Consider the following 17263-nt stretch of genomic DNA (forward strand, 5'->3'; position numbering starts at 1 on the left):
CAGTTCTGAGTTCGAATCTAGGCAGGAGTAATGATGCAACGGTTTTCCTTTAGAAATCTTTTTTATTGAATCGAAGTTGTAGCCTACATGAAGTGTTCTGCAATGAGTGTTTTTAACCAAGATAGCCCAGTAAATTAACTAAACTTATCCCAGTAGCAAAGTTTTTCTTGATGTAGGCTACTTTGAAACTTCTGCGGGGTAACGGGAGCATTTGTTTTTAAAACATAGGCCTAACTTGCATCTTTCCATTCCAACAATTATTAGGCCTAGGCCTATTGTTATAATTTTTTGCAAGGTGTTGCTGCTAGCAAGACTTGTTTATAAGACGTTTGGTGATTAATTGATAGCTGTTTTTGGGACATGTTAAACGTTCTTTATAATGAGCGCATACGGGGAGTAAAACGACTTGTTGCCGTTTTGGGACATAAGCTACGTTAAGCTTTTTCACGTCAAGGTGGTTGGTATTTGTTGTTACATTAGCTTCAGAAACACCGCTTCAGAAAGCTGCAGGGGAGCAGCGTGCGGACTTTTTTCCTAGTTGCAGATGGTTGATCGGGGCATGCTTGGTCAGTTAACCACATTACTATGAGACTGTGTTCCACAAATTTTCAGTCAGTATGGACGTGTTTTCACGTAGATCTACAGCAAAACGTCTTTTGAAGGCATCAAAGTAAATAGGTGGTAGGCTAGGCCTACTTGTCTTTCGATTGAGTTGTGGGTGCAGCTCACTGACTAATATCATCTTGTAGGCTAAAAGCCTATCGACTGCCTTAACAGATAGGCATTAGCTATCAAGGTAATCTGTCTGACCTAGAAAATATGATTAGGCAAATTAGGAAAGAAACTGACCAGGAAATGAGTCGTAATGTTAAACCAATGACCTTGCAACCTACTCTTGAATTAAGTTTACCTGAAAGTGTGGAAGTGGATGAATGTGTTAACAGATGATGAACAATGTGCTGGATTACTAAACCAGATTGCCCTGACCTCAGAAATACTTGAGTATTGAATGTGAATTAAAGAATGGAAAATGAACCATAACTGCAAACAATGAACTCATAATAAATAATAAAGTGCGATGAATGAAATGTATCAATACAAGTACTTTAGTAGCCTGACATTGTAAAGTCTAGGGAATTATGCATGTAAAGAATTGTATGTCTCAAAACTGTTTAAATGAATGTATCCAGATTGCATTGTAATGCCATAATGCAGAAGACAATCAGCTGACTTTTTCCCCTTTTTGAGGACTTTTTTCCTTATTTCTCTTTTTCTCCATTTGTGGATTTACTATTTTCCTATTTTGTGGATTTACTCTTTTTCCATTTTCTACAACATTGTAACCTGCAAGTGGATATTACGCCGCATTTTGTAACATCACCAAAGTGCTGAAAAGTAAAGAACTCATTTAACCTTGGCATCCAATTCTTCAAGCAGTATTTGTGTCTTTTCTTGGTTTTTCTACGAATTCCAGCAGGAGGGTAAGATAACTGGTTTCTTCTGTGGTTATTCATCTGCTCTGTCTAAGACTTGGGTTAGTTGGACTTTAGTACTGCTGGATGGTAACAAAATCTCCATCCTTATAAAACCAAGAGCAAGAAGTAGCCTATAACCTGTGTCTCTATAAAAACTCTAGGGTCAAACATTTTTGCACGTTAGCAAACTGTTCGAGAGCTAGGCGTAGTCGCTCCTTATTTCATAAACATCTCCACGGATCAACTTCCAAGGGAGATAGTTAAAAATAGGAGTAATAGGTTATCTCACCAGAGGAAGACGCAACTGGCTTCGACAGTAGGTCCCTGCTATCTACAATAACCTCTAGAGGGTATCGTGGGTCTTAACTGCCTAGGCCTGGGGTTACGTCTGAGACACCCTGCTCACTTGAGACCTCTGCCGGTTGTTGCAGTGTCGTTGCAGCGTCACTAGAAAAATACAAATTAAAAGTCGCGTGATCCCGCGCGCGGACCGCGAGGGAAGCTGGCCAAGTCGAAGGACTGCCCACTGTAATGTAACATGTTTTCCACTAAAATGGGGCGTGATGCAGATTAAATGTATCTTTATGATGATAAGCCGTTAGTAGGCTACATAAAGGCATGCTGCACACACTTGGTTGGGCTTACAAGCCGGCCAAAGAGTAGTAGCCTAGGCTGACGCATTAGTTGTGTGCCGCCAAAGATTATATCACTGTCACTTGTTCTGTTATCAACATTCCTCTTTGGCTGCTACTATTTGCGATGCACTCTGCTTTCGACATTCATTTAGATTAGATTCCATTCTTTTCAATACAACTCCGCATACACCAGCATCAAAGACTTTGCCGCCCGTGTAAATCCGCGATTCAGTATTTGGTCAACGCTGCTCCATAAAATCCATTGTTCATCCAGTGTTTGCCTGTTAAGAACTTCGGCGTTGATGTGTGGGGCAAGTGACAGTGCACCATAGACTGTAGGCCTATAAAATGGCAATGCACTCATGTTGAAAAGTTCCTTATTTTCAACTGAACTCAAGAATAATGAATATAGTATGAATATAATATTTTCTGTTTGTTATGCCCTTTATAATGTGTGTAGGCCTACATACATTTTGTGCATGCACTTCTGCGGTAGCATTTATTTCAGTTTATATCAGCTATATTTCTGAAGAATATATTGTGTTGCCTCAGGTCTGCTGCACATCTTTTGAAATTTGATTTGAAATAATCAAATAGACCTACGTCTTAAAGTTAAGTTAATAAAGTAACCTGCTTTGCTTTCATTTGAATCCCAATCAAGATACACAATAATTGCTTTATTGTTAATATGGACTCCTGGAAAGTATAGGAATTCAGCGATTAATCGTGATTAAAAAATTTTAATCGTTTGACAGCACTAGTTTATACATATGTAAGGGATAATGTATAGAACGCCTGTCATTATTGGGAAAATAAGTCCCGACAGGGTGAACAGGACCCCGATGTGCAGCGGCATGCTGAACTTGAATCAAACATTCTTTAGAACACAGCTGATAAATCGTCTGCTTTCCCTTTTGAATAAAGTTCCAGTCCTTGCGTAGTGATATGAAAGACCTGAATTTGAAGCACAAACTCAGTTATCATCGACAGCGGTCATTATTTTTTTCAGAGGTCCTTTCCCAAGAAATAATGACCGCTAGAACTTTGTGAAATCCCATTCAAGTCAATGGAGCGTTCTACTTGCCTTGTGAAGAGCTGTGTAATAAATTATAATAATATACAATAACATTAATTGAGCATGAACCTGTTGGCGATAGATAGATAGATAGATAGATAGATAGATAGATAGATAGATAGATAGATAGATAGATAGACACTTTATTGATCCCCAAGGGGAAATTCAAGAAATTTCAGAGTACTATTTAATTACTGGCAGTGATTACAGCACAATGTTGGCTAACACCCTTTCAGAATGAATATGAAAATGTTTTATGCTTTGAGGTGACAACCAGACTGGCTTACCGGTCACTGTAGAGTTTCAGCAAGTGGAAGCATATGTCGTACAAGGGCTTCTTGACCCCTTCCTCCTCCATTTCCTCTTCTATGCAAGCAAGATCACAACTCTCCAAATAGGGAGGAAGGGGAGCGCAAGCATATTTCAGTTCATCAGGAGAACCCTACAATAATTGGAGCACATATCCATGACTGAATTTGCTGTATTAAGAAGCCACATTCACCATTACACATCAGATCTTAATTTAGCAGTATAGATCAGTAAATGCAGTCACATGTTACATCAGGGTTTCTCCCGGTTTAAAACATTCTAGGGTCTTTTTTTAAGGACAGATATCATGCATTTACCAACAAATAATACGAAGGAAAATCTGAGTTCCAGTTTTACTTTTTTGTGGAAATCACTGCCCAGAATAGAGTAGCTGGGATGATGGATTTCTATCAACATCAAAATGGAATTCTCTCTTGCTTGCAAGAAACTTGGAAGTCATGATTGAGGACCAGCTGACCTTCACATGTTGCCTCTGTTGTGCAGTTGTGCTGCTTTGCACTACTCAATATAAAAAAATGAGGCTGTAAAAAGCCTAACACACCACCCTGCTCTTAGTACAGTTCATGGTTATCTTTTGCCTCGGCTAACGGGACGAAACGGGTTAAACAGAGGTCCAAAAAACAAAGGTGTCTCAATCAACCAAAAAGGGCACATTACCACTGCTGTTCATTGAGATCCACTTGCTACCTTTGTTAGTCAGTCACTAAAGTTGACTATATTACAATCACTACAAAGTGATTGCTGGGTCTGCTCTCTTACTTAATGCTCTCGTAAAGGCAGGTCACCCCTTGACTACTCTGTTCCTCCAAGAAATGTTGTCTGGCACTAAAGAATAAAGGATCATCCACACACCAGATAGCTCCCATTATTAGTTCAGTTATTTTATTTATGCTGTCTGGCACTGTCACCCTTACACACAGATTAGTTTCATTTGTAGTTCCTCAATGGTGGAACGACCCATCAAATGCTACCAGAGCAACAGTCCCAACTCAACCTCTCCCAACAACCCAGTATTCATTGTTACCTAAGGTCTTCTTTGCAATGTAGGTTGAATGTTAATCCTTTTTATAAGTCGCTTTGGATAAAAACAACTGCTAAATTCTTAACTGTAAATAAAGGGTGGCTATAATAAAAATTTATTTTCTAATCAATTTACAACAATGGCAAGATATTTGAAGATCTGTCCACTTGATTTCACATTTTTGTAGCATTCAGTAAGGAAAAAAGAGCAACAAGTAATGCTTACCTGAAAAGCGGTCTCATATTTGGTCAGTGCGTCAGAAATAGAGGCAGTGGGAGGAAGCATGTACCATAACAGCACCGCGATACAGCGCTGCCAGTCCAGCTCCGCACAAACATTTATACAGCTGTTACCAGATTGCCATACCTATGGGAGAAAGAATAAACAAAGGGTACTTTGCATATTTATTTGGTGAAAAAAATCAGCAAGTCAGGGAAGTAATTTAAAATAAAAAAAATCATCCTATACACTATAAATTGAAATTACTGTAGATCAATAAGAACGCCATACTGGTTTGCCTGCCAAGAGGGCATAAATACGGAGTCTCTCTTCCTGTAGACAAGAACCTATTTGCATCCTGTTCCAGTCACCAAGCTGAAGTGCCAGAAGATCTTGGCTATATGGCAAGCCTGCTGCCTGAGACAACAGCAAAGACAGACGGTGGTCCCCTGCAAACATTCAGAATTTAAGACATATTGACAAAACACACAACCTTAGTTATTTGTAACCCACCCTCTCTGAAAATTAACAAACCACTTTGTTGTGCCAGCTTGCAGGCTTCACTAATCTTGTGTCCTGTCAGGTAGCTGAAGATGGCCTCTGTTGGGCTATGCTGGGTTGCCACACCAAGCTCCTGGCAAATACGCGTTTCAGCTGCACAAGCAAGCCATGCAGAGAAATTCTGTCGTCGTTCTAGCTGCTGTTTGTAAGAGCCACAACAGTTTTGTTCAACGTTCTCTTCTTCACTGGCTTCAGTAAGTCCACCCCACAGTGCCTTGCAGAGAGTCCATACCTGCTGCCAATGGCTCAGCACAGCTGAACACAGATAAACCAAACACAGAATTGTGATCCTTTAAATGCTCTACAAATAATGAGTCAAACAATTCATGTCATACAGAAATAGAAATATAGCTGCAAGTAGCCACGTAGCTTAGCATGCCAGAGTTGCCATGACGACTTCATTGTGTCAGACACTGTCTCAAATGGTGTACTTCTGCACTGCAAATACCTAATTTAAGTGCGTGAGGGCGTTTACACTGAAAATTCAGACACAAAGTGCCCCACTAGTCCCCGGATGGTCACTCATAACAGTCAAAAAGCTAAGTGTGGAACGTTGGACACTTTTGGCCCTCAACAGACACCATCTTGGCTATATAGCGGAAGGGGAGGGAGCATTTTCAAACTTGTGGTAATCGCGTTTGAGAAAGCTGAAGCAACATCAGTGGAAAACACCCTTTCAGAGGTACAAGCAAGTTACAACATACATAACCTGTTCATGTTTTGACACAGTACGACCATGTCACTGTCGAATAGAGGACACCAATAAAGTTATATTTAAATGTTGCAATTGTCATTTCAGTTAAGTGCACGGAGTTGGTGTTCGATATGAGACAACACTATTCTGTTAAAAATGTACGCACTCTGGCAGTAAGCACACAGGGCGCTGCATTAAAGTGCACTCACGGAAGTACGCCAATAAAGACAAAGTAAGGCACATGGATATAAACACTCACAGGAAGTTTCATGTCAAGCACTAACTGTCAGCCGAATGCCTTTAAATGTATGTAAATGCCATGTAGATGGCTTGATGAAGCTTGGTCTGCTCTGTCCAAATGTATGTGAACACTGGACAAAAATGGCCGGGCAGTAAGGGCTTGAAACGTCACTGTAAATAAAATAAAAATCTTTAAATAAAAAAATCTTTAATGGGAGCTCTCCAGTGAGTGGATCTTCACTTTTCTTATACTGGAGAATGACAAAACTGATTTTGAGAAAACGGCCTTGAAACACAGCCAATGAAATTCCGTTCTCAGCCTAGAGTCTCGCCTTTGAACTTTCATGATTGGTTACTGATATAATGGAAGTGTCCATATTTAGATTGCACATAATCATGCAGGAAAAACAGAACTTTCCAATGGTACTACACATGATACTGTATGTTTCGGATCACGGTCACAGTACTGCATACAACGTTAGAATGCTAACTTTTGGTGAATTTAGGAAAAAATATACAGGCACAAATAGACAAAATGTAATGAAATAAACACCTACATGTGTAAATCAGACTTTGTTGTTGTTGTAGTGTGAACGAATACATGCTAAGGTAGCAAACTAGCCCAAAATCTCAAAGTTGGCCACTGCATGAAAAAATTAATTCTGAAAGTGGGGTGCGTGTCAGTACAGTCTGTGTGAGGCAATAATCTCTGAGCTGAGCAGGCCACATAACGCAAGTGATGGAAATTAAAGGAATCCTCGAGACAGAGAATTTCCCTCGATCATTTTTTGTAATCAAATTATTCGAGTTATTCAAGTAATCATTTCAGCCCTAGATTACAGCACAAACTGATTTTGATTGGGTTATTGGGTACTGTGGCAGATACTTGGGTGCGGTCAATAGACCGGTTTTAAATTTGCATAAATAAAAACACTGTCATGCCATTTATCATTATTCTAGATCATACTGTATGCATGTTGGTTAGAATCTAATTTATATTACTGTTTATTACAAATTTCAAAACTGAACATTAGCGCTTTCTTCAGAATGTGCAACATACCATTCCTGCTGCCATCTTCATTGACCTTGGTAATCCATTGAGCATAATCGTGAAGCGCATGCACGCCAGGCTGCGGCTGAATAAAGGGGCAGTTCTCCTCAGTGCTGATGGTACCGTACTTCTGGCTAATCTCCAGAGGATGCCGATACAAAAACTGGTCCAACTCTGACTCCGTGGATTCTAGACTTCCCAACTGCTCGAGGTGGACTTGGAAGGGACCACTACAACAGAGGAGGGTTAAATATCAGAAGAGTAAAGTCAGTAACATTGTATATTGTGTAATCATTCACATCAGTGGCGATCCTAGACTCTGCTCGACCCTCCACACACACACAAAAAAATTATGACGTGTCATATGTTTCTATTTCATATTTTGGAATTCATAAACTTTATAGTTTGTTAATAAATTGTATTGCATGACCTGCATAATACTAATAGCTAAAAATATTTAGTCATTTGAATACTTCATATTCTTACTTTTTCATAAGCTGGGGTCAACCATTCTTCAGGGTAACCCCGTGATCGAAATTGGTTAAGCAAAGTTGTCGACTGTTTTTCAAATTCCTCATCTGTCTCGCAGATACGCCGGACCCGGTATAATTGACTAAGGGGCAACACTCGTTTCAGCGGCACCAAGCTATGTGAACCTATTTATGGGGAAATTTGAACTGGATTTTGTGTATAATAATAATCCTTATAAACATTTTGTCAAATTTTGGGTAAGATACATTGATGACCGTTTCTTGATTTGGAAAGGGAATGAGACCGAACTATTGGAGTTCACAAATTTTCTGAACTCAAGACTGGAAACCATCAAGTTCTCATCAGAGAGGGATTTACAGTCAATACATTTCTTAGATGTTTTAATCTTGAAACAACATAATCATATCCACTACAGTGTTTCGAAAAGAGACTGATAAAAATACGTTGTTGAGCACAGACAGTCACCATCCAGTGCCGCTGAAACAAGGGTTGAGATGTGATGTATTGTGGGGGTATTTTAATTCCAAAGGCCAAGGGAACTTTATCAGGATGCATAGTATCCTGATTCCATGAAATAACTGGCCTTTATATATAAATGTATAATGATATATTATTCATTCACAAAGAAAATTGGTGTCCTTAAAGGTTGGATTTTTCCTCATTTTTTTAATTAAGGCATTAAGATGATTTTTTTAATTCCTCTTTTTAGTCAAATTTAGCATGGGGGGGTGAACACTTATGCAACCCACTGTACAAATGGACATATTGTTCTTAAATTTTGGTTCATTAATTGCGGAGTGGCACCAAGAAATCTATTGGGAGTGTAACTTCCGCGTGATCTTCCTAACAAATAAAAGCGAATTACTGTTTGAGTAACTAACCATCACAATCCTTCAAAACATCAGTGTAGGACAGGCGGACAACATGAATATCTGGCACTTACGTCTTGCTTGTGGTTGGTTTAGCTGAAAAGCCTATACCGTCAACACAGAGTTGTTCCTTGGTGATGTCAGAGGCTCCGTTGGTAGAGAGTGCTTCACCACTGTGTGCCAGCTTCCATCCAGGGCCCCAACCAACACGGAATGAGCGGCCGGCAAACAAGGCAGCATCCATGAGCAGCCGGCATTTACCCTGAGTCACCGAGTTTGCAATAGGTACAGGGCCACCAAGATGGCGTCCTCCCACTGTGCGCATAGTTGCCTCTAACACTGGTTGAGTATGTGAGAGGCAGTGGCTTGACAAAGCCATGTATGGGTCAGAGCTCATAAAAAATTGTTTGATTTGCTTTGCAGGTGAGGCATTACACTGTGCTTCTTGGCGATATGTCAAAAGGCCTTTGGTGTTACCCAGTCCTGAAAAATCACAAGCATGTTTACAGTTAACAAAACACAATCCATCAAAATGTTTTCAGACTGCTCAATGTAATAGTTACAGCATTTTGTTTTCAAATATCTAATAATTTATATACTATATACCATTTCAATTTGGAATTACTTTGCAAATGACATGCTTTCCTTAAAGCAACACGAAAGAACTTTCCCTCTGTCGCACGCACGCTATTTGTTTATCCAGCACCGGCTTTGCAAATAACAATGTACACAGACAAGGTAGAATATTTTGCATGACTTATAAAAGTACGATGTATTGCGAATCAGATGCAAGTCAAATTTGTAGTTTCTTATGTCTCATTCCATCGAACTACAGATCCGCTACCCGATCTGGCAAACTTACATAGTTCAGTTATAGCCGATAGAGGGCCGCGAAGCGAATGCAGAATTGCCGTTCACCCTGTTACGAGTTGATGATCTTTATCCATGTGTAACAGAGGTCGTAATTCGTCCGCTGCTCACAGCCCTCGAACCCGCCACCTCAACACACACCGGCATGGGAGTCGAACGCTCTAACCACTGAGCTAAAAGCCCAGGCTTAAGGTTAGGGGTGTGAGGATTTACACGGGCAACTAGCATGCTAGCTCAGTTCACCTCCGTTACACATGTATTAGCATGCAGAGAGGAAATATAGCCAATTCCTCCATTTGTAGACATGCAAAGATTTCTCCATTTGTGCTGCATTACATCTTTAGCAGCATTAGATAGTCACTGCCCAAGTTTTTTTTTTCTGATTATTTAACTAATCAAACACTTTTTTTATTATTAATCCAGCAATTATTTCCCCATTCCTAATATTAAAGTTAACATTTCATGTTATGAGTGCTGCAATGCTGGCAGCACTCATACGTCTATTTTTCCAAAGACAAACTCTGGATATGACGCTGAGCATATGCACTCAACTTCTTTGGTCGACGGATTTAAACGTTCACAGAGCTGCTGATGTGCAATTTCCAGCATCTGCTCAGAGATCATTCATGACCTCAGACTGATCTGTGCATCTAGAGCTCTCCAGACGGCCAGCAAGGCTATTCGGTCGGTCTTTTTTAATTAAACTATATTGTACGCTTTTCGCGCCAAGAGTCTCACCATCAGGGGGTGCTGTGGCGCAACTGGCCACAGCACCCATACCACATTCGGGTCCAAGTGCCCACGGGGACCCAAGTTCGAGTACAGCCGATCCCACCCCATCTCTCTCTCCTACTCGCTTCCTGTCAGTGTCTTCACTATCCTATCTGAAGAAAGGCAAGCCGCCCAAAAAATAAAATAATAAAGAGCCTCACCATCATTGCCTATGAACATTTCAGCTGGATAAATTTAACCAATAAACTGATTTAACATGTTTTTGTTTTAATTGTTTGTTATCTCTCAATATCTTAGGGTAAAACGCTGTGTTGCACTGTGTTGCTGTGTACACATTAAAAATGTGCTGTATTAATACTTACTTAATTCGCTAATACGTCACACATTTTTAACATGGTGTATGTACAACATTTATGCATGACCAGACACAACGGAGAGGCTCTCACCGTATCGTCTTTCCTGTATTACGTTCAGAGTTTGAAGAGATGAGGACATCTGAGGCTCTGATGCGTCCTGTTGGAAAGGGTCTCCATCATCATCCCCAACAAACAAAGATGCCTTCATGATCTGCTCGTTTCAACGAAAAGTAGAAAGATTAGAGCATCGCAGTCGTGATATCCCCTTCATGACTTCCCACAGCAACGATGAGGAATGACCAAAGCAGGGGTCTAAGGCACCCGCAGCACACTTTCTAAAAATAGCCTGCAAATCACGCTCTAAAACATCCTCCACTCTGAATTTTTGAATAGATACAGGACATCTAACATTAACTTGATATTGGTGATACTTTACAAATTGTAGCAGGGTTAAATTTTAGCCTTTGGCTCCGAATGCCCTTCCCATTCAAATAGACAGTGAAAAAAAAAAAAAAGATTGCTCGTCTGGTGTAGCCAATGGAAGCATATCATTTGCAAAAGTTCTGTGGCTATTCAGTGTTCCGTGTTTCTCCGTAGCCTACAGGTGTAGCAATAGCGCTGAAAATCTTGTGGCATGCATGCCATGCAATAGGACTGCATTAACAGGCGAAAAACAAAACCTTTTTTGTCCTAATCATGGAGAGATCTCATAACTATAAAATAACTGTAGGTGAGTGCTATTGAAATATTACAACCAAATTGTCCACTGAAATCAGAACTTAAACAGCATCTGAAGTCTTAATGGTGGGTAATGCTAAAACTAACCTAAATTAGTAATTGCACAAAAAGATTGTTTTTTTGCCGTTTCAAAAATGTTTAGATTTCCCATGGAAACTTTGAAATGACCAAACTGAACAAAAATGCTGGTAGTGTTGCATATTGATACTGAAGAATCAGATAAAATACAGTTGTTTAATATATAAAGGCTCATAAAGGCCTACATAATATTAATCATTTAAATGTAAAAAAAAAAAGTAAAAAGTAATCTCATCGCCACCTACTGGTTGTGTTCCTAGAGTTTAGAGGAGTGGATGGGATTTTTTATAGAAAAAATATATCTCGGGGCACATTGGGACCTTAATTTAATGCCTTCCATTTGCTATGCACTGGGGTCACCTCTATTGCTTCTAGTGGTCATACCTTATTTTTAGGATCAGTTTAATTGTTTTGAGTTTTTTTTGTAACATGGTGATTACGAACTACAGTTGCATGCGAAGTCACCGGTTTGGGCGCTTCATCTCTAACTGATCAAAACGGTCAGTTTGCTTGACTGGCTTAACATAGTTTTGTAATAAAGGAGCGCAATGTAAACGGCATGGTGATTACCTTTATGTCAGGATAACTTGTGTTGTGCTCCTACTCACATGAAGAGCTGGCAGTAAGTGTTAAGTGTCAATGCTAACCAGGCTAATAAAAAACCATGCTACCGTGAGTAACGTCGAAGGGTAAAGTCACATGACTTCTTTTGTAGTCCGTTTATGAAACAAAATGAGGAAAGGAAGAGAATAAAAGATAAAGAAATGAAAAGATACAGACAGACAGACTAACAATGGCAGAATGAAAGCTTAAAAGAGTGAGACAGAAGTTAGGCTAACTAGATGGGGAGACTAGAAGACAGACAGATGATGGATATAGATAGATAGATAGTATGATAGATAGGTAGTGTGGTAGATTGATAGTGTGATAGATAGCATGATTGTGTGACGGATAGTGATCTGTGATGGATAGTGTTAGTGGGATAGTTAGCGTGATAGATATTGTGGTGAGGGAGTGAGTGTCTGTGTGAGGGAGTGAGTGTCTGTGTGAGGGAGTGAGTGTGAGTGAGGGAGTGTGTGTGAGTGAGTGAGTGAGTGTGTGTGTGTGTGAGTGTGTGTGTGTGTGTGAGTGAGTGAGTGTGTCTCTGCATGGGGTTCAATCGAAGTCAGAGATGGTCCGTCCAGTCAATAGTCCCGCATTCAGGCCGCTCCATTATTATATTAACATTATGCATGGCTAGAGTTGCCCAAAATGCTTGATTGCATTGTATTCTCCACATTTTGGTCTACCACATGGGTTTTTCTTTCAGTGAATCTTTTGCTTTGCAATTACCTTCCTGCCCTCACTCCATCTTCTAATTTTTATCCAATTTTTACAGAGCTACAAAACACTTTTGAAAAAAATGCCAGATAGAGCAGAAAGCACATTTGTTTTTAGAGAATTTTAAAGAAGTTTCACAAACAGCAGTCATGGTCGGACATTTACACATGATATTTTGATACTTCACATAAGAGAAAAATTACAAATACCTAATGATTTTTCAAGTGGTTATAAATATGGGAGTGCTCCCACATATATATGGTGTGTCTTCAGGCATTCAAACCTTTTATGAACTTAAAAACATACACCTTAGTCGCATTACGTACTATTACAATTTTCAATGCAGAACATTTTATATAAATCAACAGTCTTTACTAGTAACAATCAGACTATGCTGTGTTACATGTAAACGGGAAAACAAATGGAATATTCTATCAACTCATGTCAACCACATAATCGCAATATTGTCTTATTCTGATCAAGGTCAATAGTTGGAATATTAATGTCCACGTAAACATAATAACTAAGAGAATCACTGTAAAGTGATGTGACCAAATAATGAGTTTGTATGTTATTGTTGACTGCTGCAGACCAAACTGATCTTCAAAGATCTGGAAAATGGGACTATTACTGAACTATTATTGATCACTTTGTTTGTACAGGTTTGCAAACCGATTCAGAACAACTATAATGATACGTGACAAAAACGCAATGACCTAGGTGAGAAATGATGACATGCTTGAAGGATAATTCCGGTGTTTAGTCCCTTTTCTGGTTTGTGTTGGATGAACTAGTGGTGGACACCGAAATTTTGACAATGGTTCCTGTCTTGACTTTCTAACTGTAATGAGTCATTTAACCATATACCGACTTACAAAGATGATTAATTAACACGAAAATGTTGCCTGGTGTCCCTTTAAAACATTACTGGTTTTAAATAAAACACCAGCATCATGAAATCACACCGTTTGCAAGCAGTTTAATACCTGAAGTGTGTGAGGGTTGATACCCATGGAAGAAGGGATGTGACTTGAAGTTGACATAAGTGGTTGATGGACAAGAGTGTCAGGGTCTGCCAGCTGATGCTCTAATGCCACAGGACTTCCAAAATCTTCCTCTTCCAAAACATCTACAGTGGGCTCTTGAGTAATGTCCGCCATGTCACTATCCATCTCAGACACATGGCCCAGAAGCTCAGGTAAAACCAAATTCTGATAAAGACAGAGATCATGCACACATTTTGAGTAAAATGTATGCCAAAAAAAAGAGTAAGCATTTTCAAACAAGTTAGCACTGTTTAAACCCTCATATTTTCACTTGCTCATCTATTGAAATATGAGCTTCTTAAAAATAAAACAAGAGTTAATATACATGTAAGTACCACATTTGTAAATGCATTTGACAGGCATGAAAACGGTGAGAAGGTCTGAAGTTACATTTCTGTACATTTCTGAAGATTTCATAGGCCTAATGGACACTTTATAGTAGACTATTAGAATTGGCTCCCTATAGTAGCCAGAATTAAATTTAAATCTCTCACTTTGGCCTATAGGACACGGACTGGATCTGCTCCTAGTTATTTTAATTCAATAATCAATGCGTACATCCCCAATCGCCCACTGCGGTCCTGATGAGCGTCTGTTATGTCGACCAGTCATAAACACGTAGGTCTAATTCAAGACTCTTTCCCTCAGTGGTTGCATGTTGGTGGAATGAGTTGCCCAGTGCTCTCCGTTCCTGCGGTAGTTTTGGGTCGTCTGGGGTCGTTTAAGAGGGGTCTAAAGACATTCTAATCTGTTCCCTGTTAAATTTGAAATATGTTATATTTGTATTTGTGTGTCGCTTTGGACAAAGGCGTCTTCAAAATCCCATAACCATAATAGGGTAGACTAGGCTTTAATTTGTAAAATTGGTTTGAAATGTTTTAACCTGCAGCCTAGGCCCAGACTGTGGAATTGTGCTAGTGTGTTTAACCAACCAATAAAGTTGTGTGAACAGTGTTCACATTACATTACAGTTTACTGTACCCTACACGGACTACTGATCAGGCCACTGAACGTTTCTTAAAAGCCATGTCAAACACTGCTTTTGTCTCTGAACTCGACAAAACGCACCAGCCCAGTTTCAGAGCATTTAATTCCATGTGTGTGTGTGTGTGTGTGTGTGTGTGTGTGTGTGTGTGTGTGTGTGTATATAAATAACACTATATAAATATGAACAATACTGATGTTGAAGTGAAACTGCCCAAATACCTGAGACAGTTGAGACCCCAGCTGTTGAGGGTTTGGGGGTGCTGGCTGCAAAACTGCAGCTGGAGGTGCAAGCCCAGTCTTGACTTTCTTTAAATCAGTCTTTGTCAAATGGCTTTCTTCCTCCTCGTCCGAGTCCTGTAATCCATACTTGGAAAAGTGAGCGACCTGCAACAACAATAACAAAAAAATAATGTTATGATTTGTTATGTTAACCACTGCAGAGTCCCAACCTGTACTCCAGAACACTTTGGTTGGGTTTCTATCAGGGTCGGTCCTACATTATTCTGGGCCGGGAAGTAACATCATACACTCAAACACACAAGCACACACACAAGCGCACACGCACGGCCACGACCGCTACAGCCACCAAGGAGGAAGTATATGGTCTATACTTCTCTGCGTTCACCTGCACACCCATTAGCCTACTCTCGTTTGAATTACTCGCGAACAAGTGATCGGATAGATATGCCACACGTCAGATGAAAGAGGAGACACAGAGCTATCATTTAATACCAAGTACATCCTTCTGTGTTATAAAACAGACGAAATGACAGCAAAATAATAACTTTATATAGCTTGACTTTCCCCACGTTTTGTGTGTTTTTGTGGCAAAGCATGTTTATAATCTAACGCCATCTTGTGTTTCTCTATGACAAAGCATGTTCATAATCCGGTTTTGAGATCGTAGCAAATTTCTGCATGGCATCCAATTCAAGGCTCACATTGCATCCCAATTTGTTCGACAAAGAAATACCTTTTTTGCCTTTACTTTGTTCATGGCAATGCAATAAAAAGTTGTCCAATATGGTCAATCTATTGTCTCAGTTGTGTTTGTGACACCCCGAAGCTACAGTCATGCATTGTTTTGCTCCGGTTGAAAATGTTTCTGCATAATTTGTCAGTTGTGATCAAATACATTCAATAACTTCCACTTTTATGTCATAAATAACATGCCTATGATTAATGTTTATAGTGTATCTAATCTAGGCCTCTCTTATGTTCAATCAAATTGGCTTTGCCCACCCGTTTTTTTCTGTGCCCACCTAGTTGAACATTTCTGGCTACGCCACTGGGCTGAAGTAGAGAAAATGTACAACACGCACTCAAACATTTATTCTAATCTTTGGGGGACTGAATCTTCCTCAGTATCTGAGTTCTTCTATGATTCTGGCTAATTGATGCACGGCTCCATGTGTATGGGGTTTCACTTCAGTTAAGATTCACGGAAGCTGTTGTTCATCATTGGCTGCAAGGTAATTCATCATTCATGTGGATGTCCAGAAAACCATGAGGGGGTGCTAAATCTGCTAAAACAGACCGTTTTACTCTCCATCTAAATTATAGGGTTGTAAATGCGATTGTAAAAAAAAAAAGCACAATCCCATTTACAACCGTATAATTAAGATGGAGTTTTTTGACAGACCATAGTTGCAGATCTTCTATGGTAACCACAGAGCAAGATAAAATACTCATTCATTCTATGAGCCCTTTAATGTAAACTCCCCCATATCTAAGAACTTGTATATATCTTCAACAATTAAACATTGATCTTCATCAGGACATGAACACATACCTCAAATACCCAAGAACCCGTCTCCGGTCGGTACTCAAGGAAGCGTGCACCTTGCTTCCGGGATGCTGTCTCCAGTCTTCCCTCATAGTTCATGTCGACCAAACGATCAGGGCTTTTTATCTGGCTACAAGTAGTCTTGTCATTTGGCCATACTCCATCTAGAGTCACTTCAGCTCGTCTAGTTACAGATAAGATAAGAAAGTCAAGAAAGGCAAATGGAAACAACAAGAACATTTTAAAAGCCCCTTTCATGTCACCTAAGAAACCTAATTAAGTATAAAGTAGATGAAAATAGATAAAAACCAAAGAAGCTTAGCCTACGTTTACATGCACAGTTAAGCCAGGCTACAGTTATAGCTCAGCTACAGTGGGTACTACTTCGAATTGTTCGGTTTCACGGGTGATTCTCACATGACATCACACGTCTTTTATTTATATTTTCCAAGTGACGCTGCAATGACCCAAACAACCACCAGGTGGCACTTGTGAGCAGGGTTAGGAACGTCGGCTTTTTGCCGTTTTGAGTCTATATCGCCAGTATGCTACAGTATGGACCATATATTTTGCCTACCCAACGTTTTTCCAGTTGTTTTCACAATATTACCCCCTGATGAGCTTTCATTTCGATGGCTGATAGGCCTACACTTGTTCTCCTGCAACAGTCCCAACAGTTCGCACTATA

At 39.7% G+C, this 17263-nt stretch overlaps 1 protein-coding gene across 2 annotated transcripts in view; it reads right to left on the reverse strand.

The window, feature by feature from the left end:
* nup98 (nucleoporin 98 and 96 precursor) overlaps positions 1-17263 on the reverse strand; it is a 101783-nt gene that overhangs the window by 11606 nt on the left and 72914 nt on the right. For both annotated transcript variants that reach the window (XM_048229241.1, XM_048229240.1), the window contains 10 exons: positions 16582-16759; positions 15009-15173; positions 13743-13967; positions 10711-10831; positions 8737-9145; positions 7311-7531; positions 5290-5571; positions 5047-5204; positions 4762-4902; positions 3473-3627 (listed from right to left, as the gene is read on the reverse strand). In XM_048229241.1, coding sequence (XP_048085198.1) covers positions 3473-3627; positions 4762-4902; positions 5047-5204; positions 5290-5571; positions 7311-7531; positions 8737-9145; positions 10711-10831; positions 13743-13967; positions 15009-15173; positions 16582-16759 — 2055 coding nt within the window. The remainder of the gene's footprint in view (positions 1-3472; positions 3628-4761; positions 4903-5046; positions 5205-5289; positions 5572-7310; positions 7532-8736; positions 9146-10710; positions 10832-13742; positions 13968-15008; positions 15174-16581; positions 16760-17263) is intronic.

Source organism: Alosa alosa, chromosome 20, assembly GCF_017589495.1.
Source record: "Alosa alosa isolate M-15738 ecotype Scorff River chromosome 20, AALO_Geno_1.1, whole genome shotgun sequence".
Classification (NCBI taxonomy): domain Eukaryota; kingdom Metazoa; phylum Chordata; class Actinopteri; order Clupeiformes; family Clupeidae; genus Alosa; species Alosa alosa.